Here is a 12,952-nt window from a genome sequence, read left to right as displayed (position 1 = left end):
TTGTGGTAGTTTTGTGTCTCTTTGTGGTTGTTTTATGTTCCTTTGTGGTAGTTTTGTGTCTCTTTGTGGTTGTTTTGTGTCTCTTTGTGGTTGTTTTATGTTTCTTTGTGGTTGTTTTGTGTCTCTCTATGGTTGTTTTGTGTTCCTTTGTGGTTGTTTTGTGTCTCTCTATGGTTGTTTTGTGTTCCTTTGTGGTTGTTTTGTGTCTCTTTGTGGTAGTTTTGTGTTTCTTTATGGTTGTTTTATGTCTCTTTGTGGTTGTTTAACGTTTCTTTGTGGACCTTTAGTGTCTCCTCTGACCAGGACTACCACAGTGGATGCATCGTCCTGACAGCGTGATGATCTGAGGCTGGAGGAAACTTCAAAAAACTTAAAAAGTCTTTTTTGTAAACTTCAAAGGTGATCCTTTTGTGGTGATGTTCCATGTTTTTCCTGGCATATTTGAACCTTTCAGGACAGTGTTGACTCTTTTTGGGGGTGATGTTGTGTCTTTTTGTTGTGACTTTCCAGCTTTTTTAGCTATTTTAGTTGCAGTTTCTACCAGAACTCAGATGTTCCTCCTCCTGAATGTCATGGTTCTATCTGCTGGACTGATGAAGTTCTGAAAACGTCCATTAAAGTGATAAATCTGGACCCTCCTCTATCTGAAGGTAGAACTCTGACCATTGATGAAGGTACTGCAGATGAAGAACCAGATGTTCTGAGGTCTACAGTAAATGCTAATTGACTCTAAATGTGTGTTTTGATGCTGTCGGACTCGATCTGAGAGCTGATGAAGCTTCTTGTTGAGCTGTAACGTTCAGCAGCTCTCAGGAAGACTCTAACCTACATTTGGAGCATCGCTGCACGTATTTTCATTTCCACAGCGACACATTAATTCAGCCTCAGTCAGGCAGACCTGGTGGAACAGTTAACCTACATAGAGACCATCCATCCACATAATGAGAGGAACACAGCAGACAGGAGAAGACAAGGTGTGCAGCAGTGCTTATGAGACCTGAGACATACAAACTACAGATAAAAAAAGATCCATTTCTGATGAATATATGTATATATGCAACTAAAAATACAGCCAAACACCGCACAAGAATAGATTGTTATCTATTGAAAAATACTGTTGATGCAGACATGATGTAAAGTTTTTGGACTTTTACTGGTTTTTGTCAAAATGTAAATTTGTAGTTTATTAGATCATCCATCCATCCATCCATCCATCCATCCATCCATCCTCACTAGGGTCATGGGGGGTGCTGGAGTCTATCTCAGCTGACTCGGTGAAGGCAGGGGACACCCTGGACAGGTCGAGTTTATTAGATATTATCTGTGATTTAACAAAACATGGAAAATCTGTAAAATACTCAAATTTAAATATATCATAGTTTTTTCTGATTTAATTACAGAAAAATAGGGCAATTTCACAGGCAAATGTTGTCAAAGAATGAAATAGCATCTGATCAATAATATTTCTGATGGAGACGTTATGCACAGTTTGGGGATTTTTAATTGTTTTACAGTCAAAATACAAATGTGTGGCTTTTCTAGATATTAAATGTAATTTAACAGAACAGGGAAAATCAGCAAAATACTAGTTCAAAAAAATTAAAGATTTTTAGCTGATTTATAATTACAGAAAAATAATGTAATTTTACAGTCACATGTTGTTAAAGAGGGCTGCTCAGTGCAGTAGTGGTTAGCACTTTGGCCTTGCAGCAAGAAGATCCCCGGTTCAAATCCCTGGGATCTTTCTGCATGGAGTTTGCATGTTCTCCCTGAGCATGCGTGGGTTTTCTCCGGGTACCCCGGCTTCCTCCCACAGTCCAAAAACATGCTGAGGTTAATTGGTTACTCTAAACTGTCCGTAGGTGTGAATGTGAGTGTGATTGTGTGTCTGTATATGTAGCCCTGTGACAGACTGGTGACCTGTCCAGGGTGTCCCCTGCCTTCACCCGAGTCAGCTGGGATAGACTCCAGCCCCCCCCCATGACCCTAGTGAGGATAAAGTGGTGGATGGATGGATGGATGTTGTTAAAGAATATACATATATAATTAATTGTTAAAATAAAATTTGAGTTATCTGTTATAAAACGTATTTTTTCAGTGTTTTCTTCTCACTTTAGCTATCTTTTAATAAAGAATGTTAGCGTGTGTTTAAAGGATAAATCTTTATGTTTCAGCTTTTCTCTGCAGTTTGAAGCAGATGAAGGTTTTTTATGTCTGAATGTTAAAGAACTGATCTGATGTCAGATCTGAGTGACAGAAACGGGTCAAACTGATCTAATGAGGAGCAGGAAGCCTCCATGAACGGTTCTGTTGAAGACCTCAGCATGTAGTTCTAACAACCGCAGGAACAGAGAACACACCCACACTTATGAGGTTCTCTAATAGAATGTGATCACATCATTTATTCAGAAAAAGTGAAAACAAACGGAACATTTCAGATTAAAAACAAAGACAGTTTCTACGTTTCTGTGGGTAAAATCATGTGAACAGAGAATCATCTCCTGAATGATTCTATCGTCTGTTTGAAGCCCTTTAAAGAAACCGAGCAGGAAGAAATCTGAAGAACTAAACAAACAGGAAGAAGTTTTTCACTGTTTGGAAGAAAACCTGAAGCTGCTGGAACACTGGAATGAACTGAAGATAAACTGGTTTTAAAACAAAGACACCAAGTTTGAACCCTTCAGCTGCTGAACGCCGACGTTCACATTAAAGTTTAGGACTAAACTCAGCAGAAAGACTAGATTATATTATTATAGATTATACTATATTCAGTCCCTCCAGGATTTCACGGGCGTTTTTCGTGATTGTTGCGGCCAAAAATGCCTGAATTCGCGGCAGCTTTTCTAAAAAAATTGCGATGAAAGTTGCGATGTTTTAAGCTTCTTCGCAACATCGCAAATTCCTGGAGGGACTGTATATTATATTGTATAATTATATCATGTTATATTTTTATTATATTAAATTACACTACAGTCGATCCTGTTGTTGGTTTTCTGACAGCGTTGTCGTACAGTTGATGGATTTTACAGATTTATTCACTGCAGCTAAGAAGAAGAAGATTTAGACCTGAAGAACAGAGAGACGGAACATGAAGGTATGGATGTCTTATTATGGTATGTTTACTTTCTAATGTCATGAAAAAGGCTCCATTTTGACTCCTGGATTACCATGGTAACCGGTAGGAACAGTTAGATCACCATGGTAACCGGTAGGAACAGCTAGATCACCATGGTAACCGGTAGGAACATCTTGATCACCATGGTAACCGATAGGAACAGCTAGATCACCATGGTAACCGATAGGAACAGCTAGATCACCATGGTAACCGGTAGGAACAGCTAGATCACCATGGTAACCGATAGGAACAGCTAGAGCACCATGGCAACCGATAGGAACAACTAGATTACCATGGTATCCGATGCTGCACGGCTAGGTTACCATGGTAACCTGGTCTGGAGGAGGTTCTGTTCAGATTTTAGGATTTGAATCAGCTGGAAGAAGCGTTTTTAACAAACTCTTGTAGTAATTCTTCTGAATGAAGTTGTGCAGGTAATGAACCTACATGTAGGACCTACAGAACCTTTAGAACCAGCAGAATCTATGGAAACTACATGTGGGACCACCAGAACCTACACGTAGAACCAGAAGAACTTATAGAACCACTAGAACCTGTAGAACCAGTAGAATCTATGGAACCTACATGTGGGACCAGTAGAACCAGTAGAACCTCTGACTGCACACGATTGGTCAGATTCATATGGAAGAAGAGTCACATGATGGTTTTTATGGCTCAGAGTCTGAAGGAAGTGAAAATCCACCGTCTGGTTCTCGTCTTCTAACTGGAGCTTCAGGTTCTGTTGATCCGGTTAACTCAGAGAACGTCTGGATATAAAGTACAATCAGGAGGTGGTTTTTTATGACTCATTCTCCTTCAGAGCTGCAGATCTGTTCTTCTGAATGGCTTGGAGGTAAATTCAAAGGAAGCTCATTGATGGAGAAACGTTTGTTCCTGAGTCCTGCAGCCTCGGTCTGACTCACTGTTTCAGAGAACATCAGAAGATTCCTGACTGATGAATACTGAGTGTCGACATTTCTGTGAATCAGTTCAGTGAAAGCAGCAAGAAAACTCAGAAGTAGGTCATCGTCTCTGAGAGTTCAGCCTCACAGCCTCCCGGTCACATCTTAGACGGAGATTTTCTTCTCTCTACCTGAAAGACGACGTTTGAAAGGAGCTACGTGGAGTCCTCTGGTGGGAAGTAAAGACGCCAGATGAACTCTGACCTGCTGAAGAAGCAGAGGGAAGTCAGGACGGGAAGTTAGAGCTGCTGGAGAGAAAGAAAAAAAATGACATGGAGGGAAAATGGAACATGAATAGATCTGACTAGAGAAAGACGTCCTCAAAGACTGAGAGACCAGAGAGGGAGGCCACCAAGACCCTATGACTCCTCTGAAGGAGAAAGAGACTAGAGAGGGAGGCCACAAAGACTCTATGACTCCTCTGAAGGAGAAAGAGACTAGAGAGGGAGGCCACCAAGACTCTATGACTCCTCTGAAGGAGAAAGAGACTAGAGAGGGAGGCCACCAAGACTCTATGACTCATCTGAAGGAGAAAGAGACTAGAGAAGGAGGCCACCAAGACTCTATGACTCCTCTGAAGGAGAAAGAGACTAGAGAAGGAGGCCACCAAGACTCTATGACTCCTCTGAAGGAGAAAGAGACGAGAGAGGGAGGCCACCAAGACTCTATGACTCATCTGAAGGAGAAAGAGACTAGAGAAGGAGGCCACCAAGACTCTATGACTCCTCTGAAGGAGAAAGAGACGAGAGAGGGAGGCCACAAAGACTCTATGACTCCTCTGAAGGAGAAAGAGACTAGAGAGGGAGGCCACCAAGACTCTATGACTCCTCTGAAGGAGAAAGAGACTAGAGAGGGAGGCCACCAAGACTCTATGACTCCTCTGAAGGAGAAAGAGACCAGAGAGGGAGGCCACAAAGACTCTATGACTCCTCTGAAGGAGAAAGAGACGAGAGAGGGAGGCCACCAAGACTCTATGACTCCTCTGAAGGAGTTCCAGCTTCAGACTGTTCATCCAACAACTGTTGTCTGTTCATCAGTCAGAGCTTCATGGAGACAAAGAGAAAGACTCTGATGGAAAAAGCTCCAATTAAATCTGGACTAGAGTTCACCAGAAGACATGTGGGGACTCTGAAGACACCTGGAAGAAGGTTCTTTGGTCTGAGGAGAACAGGATGGAGCTTTATGTCCATCAGACTAGATGATATATTTGATGGACACCAAACACTGAACATCATCACAAACACACCATCCCTACTGTGAAGCATGGTGGAGGCAGCATCATGATGTTCCTTAGCAGCATGTCCTGGAAGCCTGGTAAAGGTAGAGGGTAAATGAAATCCTGGAGGACAACCTGATGCAGTCTGAAGAGAACTGAGACGTGGAGAAGATCAGTTTTTTATCCAGATGGTCACTCAAAGCTGGGGTTGGGTGATAAATCGAATTAATTCACCTTTTTAAAACCTGACGATTTGAAAATTTGCCAAATCTTAAAATCGAGGTAAGCTTAAATATATAACAATATAGATTCTTCTTCTGCCTTTCACGACTTGTGCACTGGCGTTTGCTTCCGCCTCTCATCTCCTTCCGGCAAAACACTCACACCCCCGTCATGGCGGACAGAACAGCAGACGGAGAGTTGGTCGCGAGAAAAGGGCCTCATGTTACATCGATTATATGGAAGTGGTTCCGCTTTGACAAGACTGACACAGAGCAAACTACAGTCATGTGCAAGGTTTGCAAAAGTACTGTGAAAACGAAGAGTAGCAGCACAACTAACCTCTTTCAGCACCTCGGACAGAGGCATCCTAAAGAATGGGAAGAGTGCTGGCAGCTACGGGAGTGCAGCATGGCTAACACTAGCCATAGCAAACACACTGCAAAGAAACAACAAAAATGGATTAAAGTCGTAATCGTCCAAGATGAATAAAAAAAATTGAGATTTTATTTTTTGGCCATATCGCCTAATCCTACACGAAGCAAACAGACAAGATCCTCAGAGATGTTTGAAGACGACAAGATGGAAGTTCTGGAGCGGTTTTAAAACTTCTTGGTTTCTTGATTTATCACATCAGTGATTCTTTCTGCTGTTTAGAACTTTTCGTCTCTGGTGAGGACGTAAAACTTAGTCTTCAGCTTTGGACACATTCAGATCTACACCTAGAGTCTTCATCAGAGCTCTGTGCTGCTGGTTTAGAATGTCCAAGAACCTTAAATGAGAGGAAATGATGTTCCGTCATGAAAATGAATAAAACTTTAGTTCTTCCATCTACTGAATCTATCTTTACTCCAGATATTTCAACATCTGTTAGTGATTCCATTCCCTTTTATTTTAAATTAAGATACAGACTCTGACACTATGTGGTTTAATTAAGACTCATCTTTTAGATTCTCATCAAATGAAACTCTGTTCATGTACAAACACTGAGATCAACAGTGGATCAGTCCATGAAGATGATGCTGATGTTTTTACACGACCTCATTAAATACAGTAAAATTATTGAACAAAAACGAATCAAGGATGGTCAGATTTAGTTTATGTTATATGAACTGATCTATGAGGCTGCTTTCATACAGACACTGTCCTTATTTATCAGAAACGACCGTTCAGCGTTCCTCTGATTATCAGCATCATCTTATTAGTACCTGAAGTAACAAACCGCCACTGATCCAGAAACAGTTTTCAGCTTTAATATTCTAAAATAACCCAGATAAACGCTGTGTATTGTGATATATTTTATGTTGGGGCCCTTCAGGAGCCCCTCGACCAGCAAGGGGCAGCGTCTGCAGTCAACTAAAACACCATCAAAACTAACAACAACCTCTCATTGTTTCAGTAGTTAGTTCTTTAATGGTTTGCTTGTGGCGTCCCTCAGGGCAGCATCCTGGGTCCTCTAGGGTTTCAGATATTTGGCTTAATTTAAGAAAGAGATCACATTAAATCGGCTTTAAAGGACATGAAGTGTCTCTTAGACACACTGAAGACATGAAATGAGTTTGAAATTTTGCATAAAAAGAAGAAATTGTTTTCTCCTGATGATGCTGAGTTGAACAGCAGAAACTGGTCCATCAAACGTCTCATTAGGAAGAACCACTGATGTCTGAAACTGTTTTTCCTCTGAAAATGTCTCTTATGAATCCAGGGCGAGATGATTAGAAATGATGGAGGTCCATCTTCTCTGCAGGTCCAGGCTCAGACCATTGTTACTCCTCTATTTGAGCTTCAGACGCGTCTCCATTCAGGTCCAGTACTCCCAGTGAGCAGCTCTAATCCTCTCCAGCTCAGATTCTGAGCTCAGTCGTCTGGGATGGGGGAGTTGCAGTTCCCGTGGTAGATGTAAACGGGTCCGTCACAGCGGTAGTACATCTGGAAGACGTCTCTGTAGCCATGGTCCCTCCACCAGGTGCACAGCTGTCGGTTCCAGCCGCAGCCCAGCAGGTAGAAGAGCTCCGGATGCTCCATGCCGATCATGGTGAAGAAGTCCTGGTCGCCCAAGTGGCCCCTGAAGCGGTACTGGTCGGCCAGCTGGGCCACGTTGTCGGGCTCCAGCAGCCGGTTGTACAGAGCCGAGGCCCTCATGGCCCCCAGGTCCAGCAGCATGACGCCGCTGTTGAAGCCTGGCAGGCCGTCCGGAGGAGGATCTCCCACCCGGGTCTGAGGGTTCTCCTTCCGGTACTGCCAGAACGTATGTCTGAGGGGACGACAACACAGATGGAGGTCAGGTTAAAGTAAATCCAACCACAAATTAAAGTTTTGCACTTTTTCCCCATTTTGTTAAGGGCAGAAAATGTGTCCTTATTGTCATTTTAGCAACTTTGAGTAATTTTGAACTTTTTTGATGAATATATTGACTAATTTTGGACACGTTTCAATACATTTTGGGCAAATCTGAGTAATTTGGACAAGTTTTATGTCATTTTCAAGAGTTTTGTAAGTCAATTTGGACAAGTTCTATCTTCTTTAGGACACATTTTAAGTATTTTTGGATGCGTTTTAAGATATTCTGGATACATTTGAAGTAAAATTTGATCAGTTTTAGGATATTTTGGACAATTTTGCAGAATTTTGAATGAAGTTAATCTAATTTTGGGCCAATTTCAGGTCATTTTGAACAATTTTCAGCCGTCTTGGACAGGTTTGATTCAAAATATCTGAAAACTGGAACCTTGTCTGGTCAAACTTTAACACATCAGATTGTACCGATGTTAGAGCCTCAACAGTTGGAGAAATGTGAACCAGAGACTGTATTTTAGTAGAAACATGGATCCATCCATAGATATACACTGACAGGAACTTTATGGAGACACTAGACCAGGCTGGATTGAGCGTTTGTGAAAGGTCCAGTAATTAAAAACGTGTCCTCTGCTGGATCCATTCAATCATTCTGTCTGTTCTCACTACATCTAATGGATGTTAGTTTTATTTCTGGAGTTACTGAACCCTAAAAATGGCATCACAGGTATTTTTGAAGGTGAATACAAAAATCTCCAGGTTTTAAAACATTTGAAATGTTCAAATTCGGCGATAATATTCTACAGAACTTAGTTCTGGGTGTCACATTACAAATAAACTCTGAATAAACTCTGCGCTACATTCAGTATTTCCAGAACTCTGAAATGAGTCAGACTGATCCCCCAAACACTTTGCCAGTTACAGAGACTTTCAGCAAAACTGAAATCTTGAAGATGTGAGAACAAATAAAGGCTTCAGAGTTGCTGCAGAACACGACTGCAATCTTTCTTTTTTCGTCTCTGCAACTGAAAAAAGGTAAATTCTGTCACAGATCTGGTGTAAAACACACCACTGCGTTCCGTGTTTGTACAGGCGGGAGCTTGAACTCGTCGTACGAATGTTTGAGCTGGAGGACGTTGGGGAAAGTGAAGGAATCTGAGTTTCAGTCCACGTCTGCAGAACAAACAGCAGGAAGAAGCTGGAACCGGCTCAGCTCAGTTCTGCCAACAAACCGACTAAAAGCAGCTAAACGACACTCGGCTTCATTCAGACGACATTTGTATTCAGATTCAGTGTTTGGGTAAAAACCTGAAGCCTCAGTCAGGTCTTAGGAGAGGAGCTCCATCAGGATGTTCTCTGATGGAAATAGAACCAGATTATACCCAGGTGATTTGAATGACAATGACAATGATTCTGTGTCTTTTAGCGACAATTTCACCTCTTTCTGTGTTGATTTTGCACATTTTTTATGGCGAATTTGAGTCCTTGTGGTCATCTTTCCTCTTTTGGTACAGATTTTTGGTCTTTTTGTGCTGATTTTGTATTTCGTTGTGGTAACTTTGGCCCTTTGTCGGTGATTTGGTTTCTTTTGTGGAAATTTTGCATTTTTTTCTGCCGGCTTGCATCTGTTTATGGCAGTTTGACCTTTTGTGCTCATTTTGCATCTTTTGGTGGAGATTTCAACCCGGTCTCACAAGGATTCGTGAAACTGTCACGTAAATTAATCTATGGTTACGTGCGCACCAACACGATTTCTCATATTTTACGTGTTGCTCACAACGAAATTCAAACCAATGTATTCAAGCGGAGGACTTTTCATGCCACTCAGAACGTATTTCAAACGAATATTTTTAATGTAAAAGCGTTGTGAATCCAACGCTATATTTTGCATTACATCGTCCATACATATAATGTGATGCCTTTATTTTTGCTGCAGGATTTGGGTATTTTGAGATTAAAAAACGTTAGTGTTTGTTTGTTTGGCAAACGGTTTGATTTTGTTTTCATATCTGAGTCTTAATCACACCTGAATAGAACGTTTAATTAATAAATATTCCTCGTGTGTCATGTTTCTCCCTCGGTCTGATTTAAGCGAGTTACGTAGGGCATTTTGAATCGGTATAGTTATATTTTTAATGTAAAGCATTGCGAATCCAACGCTATATTTGCATTCGTAGGGGCGGCAATTAGATGTGGCTTCGGGCCAAAATTTGTGTAACATTATTCGGCCGTTTGACCGACCGGCCGGTGCGCTGGTATTTATTAAATCATTTTGATGGAGTGGGTATCCGATGCCCGTATAGCTCAGCACGTTAAGCAGGTGACTCATGTTACAAGAGCTGGTCTTGGACGCGGGTTCGATTCCGGTTTGCTTTATTATAATATTTTGGAAGTTTTTCATACACAAATGCAGATTTCTAAACGGACTGCTGTAAAACTTTTTAACATGATTGAAGATATCAAACTCATGGACAACTCCTAACCCATTGGACATTCATGCGGACAGACTCCTGTTTCAATTTAAACAAAACAAAACAAAATGTGCAGCACTTCGGCACCTTTCTTCTTCGGTGGTGTCTGTGTAAAACCCAATGTCCAACATTGCAAACCCAAGCCACACCTAGCGCCATGAAGCACAAAATGCAGGTGTAAATCAATGGGGTGCTGAACATAGTAATATTCATAGCGGAAATAATAGATAATAATAATAATGATAGGTAATAGAATATTCTGAAATTAAGCTCGACTGTAGACAGGTATTTTGCAAACACTGTGAACACACACACACACACTAATATATGTTAGAGAAGCAGATAATGGCAGTAAAGTCAATTATTTTAATAATTTGAAGAGACAATATATGATTACGCTATATATACATATATAAACAAAATACTGACTAATGAACACATATTTCTATATAAAACTATATATATATATATATATATATATATTTAATATATATTATAATATATATATCTATATCATTTTTGAATATTTTTTGATATATTGATTATAATATCTATATGATTTATATATATTTTTCTCTGATATATAACTTCTGTCTATTGTTTTATATAAAAATATGTGTTCATTAGTCAGTATTTTGTTTATATATGTGTATATAGCGTAATCATATATTGTCTCTTCAAATTATTAAAATAATTGACTTTGCTGCCATTATCCGCTTCTCTAACATATATTAGTGTGTGTGTGTTTACAGTGTTTGCAAAATACCTGTCTACAGTCGAGCTTAATATCAGAATATTCTATTACTGTTAATCCCACTATGAATATTAAAATACGCCGAACCATTTGTCCTGTATCATAGCTACATGTATGACGTTTGCAGCAAAAAAATTAAAAAACGCGTGAAAATCAGTTTAATATTCAGAGTTAAGATGGATTAAATGCGCTGTCAAACAGCGCTGAGTGGAGCGGATGACCGGACCAAGATGGCGGCCCCACCGCTCGTCAGCCCCAATAGGCAGTAGCGCTCGATGCGGCGTCTACTTTTATTATGTCTATGGTGCTGAATGCTCTGGGAGCAAGTCTGCAGTGAAAACACTTTTGAAGGGGTCAAGGGTCACTAAATCAAGGTTCAAAGGTTCAAGGGTTCACTTTATTGTCGTATCATTCCACATTTGCACATGAAACAATATGAAATTTGACCCTGGTCCCAGTTTCAGCCATCAAAAAAATATAAAAACACTCTCATAAAGACAATATAAGTATAAAGAGACACACTAATATATACAAATCTGCAACATAGATATATGTGCAGTGAACCAACAGTTTGTGCAATATTTAGTAGGTAAATGAATAAAGAGCCTAGTCCAGTAGTGCAGTGTGTGTATGAATGTGTGTATGCTTGTGTGTGTATGTGGGGATGCGTGCATGCATGTGTATTTGCGGGGGAGAGGTGGTGATGATATGAAAACAGAGTCTACACAGACCTGTTCAGTAGCCCGACAGCTTCGCGGAAGAAGACTTCAAATGAAGGAGACATTTTGTGCAACAAGTATCATAAAAGTCATTCCCAGTGGAATTCAAGTCTGATATTGTGTGGGACTATTCAGAGCAGTCACATGAAGCACTGTATCTGTTTTCAAGGGTCTAGCCCCACGGGAACCCGCGTTTTTCAGCAGTGAGGCCTGCTAGCAGTGATGCAGCCTGAGGCCTTCAGACATGTAAAAAAAAATTCCTGCTCGGTCATTTTTGGGTCTAGTGACACCAAATCGTACACGCTCCTAGTAGACCACCTCCTGACCTTGCATATTTTTTTTCAGAGAGTTTACTCAAAAGGGGCTCGATCATGGCCCTGTTTCTTACTCTACGGTTAACCCTTTAATGTCCAAATGCTTCAAAACGGGCTAAAAAGGTCAAAATCTCGCACAATCCTAAACCAATTTGGACCAAACTGCACAGGTTCTATATACAGAGGCTAATGTGAACGCTCATGCACGTTTCAGACCTCCAGGGCCCTGAAGAAGGAATGAGGGCAAAAAAAAACACGTTTTTTCATAAATGTCCCTCTTTTGCTCTCATTTCTCTTCTGTAACACTCAGAGAGCTGAAACCTGGGATCTGGTACCTCTGAAACATCTAAAATCTAAATCCACTAGAACTGTTTTGCTAGCCCCTCCCAAACCGGAAGTAGCTCCAGGAACGACCTAGAGACTTGTGCTTCAAATCAATTGTTTACCAAGGTCACCTGAATCACCCCTAAAAGTTTCAGCTCATTTGATGCAAAAATACCGATTTGTGGGGCTTCATAGTCCAAAAATGTCAAACTTTGACCCTGCGCCAGGGGTCACAGGAAGGTCACAGAGACACCAAACCAGCACAGTTCAGCTCCAAATATAGCCTAGTATAACATACTAAAAGATCAGCCCCAGGGTCCCAGTAGAAAAATCTGACCAAGTGTTCATGTTTGAAAATCAGGTCTTGTCAGACTTTTAAACCCTGAGAGCCTTCTGCCAGTGGAATTAGACCCTCACCCTCATTTTTTACCCAAACGGGACGAAATCTTAACCACAAGTACTAGGGCCCCGGTGAGTCGGTATGTACAATTTCAGCCTCCTAGGTCAACAGGGGGCCAGATGAATATGAATATTACTATGTTCAGCACCCCATTGATTTACAC

General features: G+C 40.9%; 1 protein-coding gene across 1 annotated transcript; it reads right to left on the bottom strand.

Annotated features, from left to right (window-relative positions):
* Positions 1 to 2,374: 2,374 nt before the first annotated feature.
* xxylt1 (xyloside xylosyltransferase 1) lies at positions 2,375 to 7,798 on the bottom strand (the record flags this gene model as incomplete). The annotated part of the gene is made up of 1 exon (XM_022220253.2): positions 2,375 to 7,798. A coding segment is annotated over one exon (429 nt), but the record flags the coding sequence as incomplete, so codon positions are not given.
* Between the last annotated feature and the right edge of the window lie 5,154 nt (positions 7,799 to 12,952).

This window comes from Acanthochromis polyacanthus, chromosome 4 (genome assembly GCF_021347895.1).
Source record: "Acanthochromis polyacanthus isolate Apoly-LR-REF ecotype Palm Island chromosome 4, KAUST_Apoly_ChrSc, whole genome shotgun sequence".
Lineage (NCBI taxonomy): Eukaryota > Metazoa > Chordata > Actinopteri > Pomacentridae > Acanthochromis > Acanthochromis polyacanthus.
The sequence above is the reverse complement of the archived record's forward strand: the minus strand, read 5'-3'. Positions and strand labels throughout refer to the sequence as shown.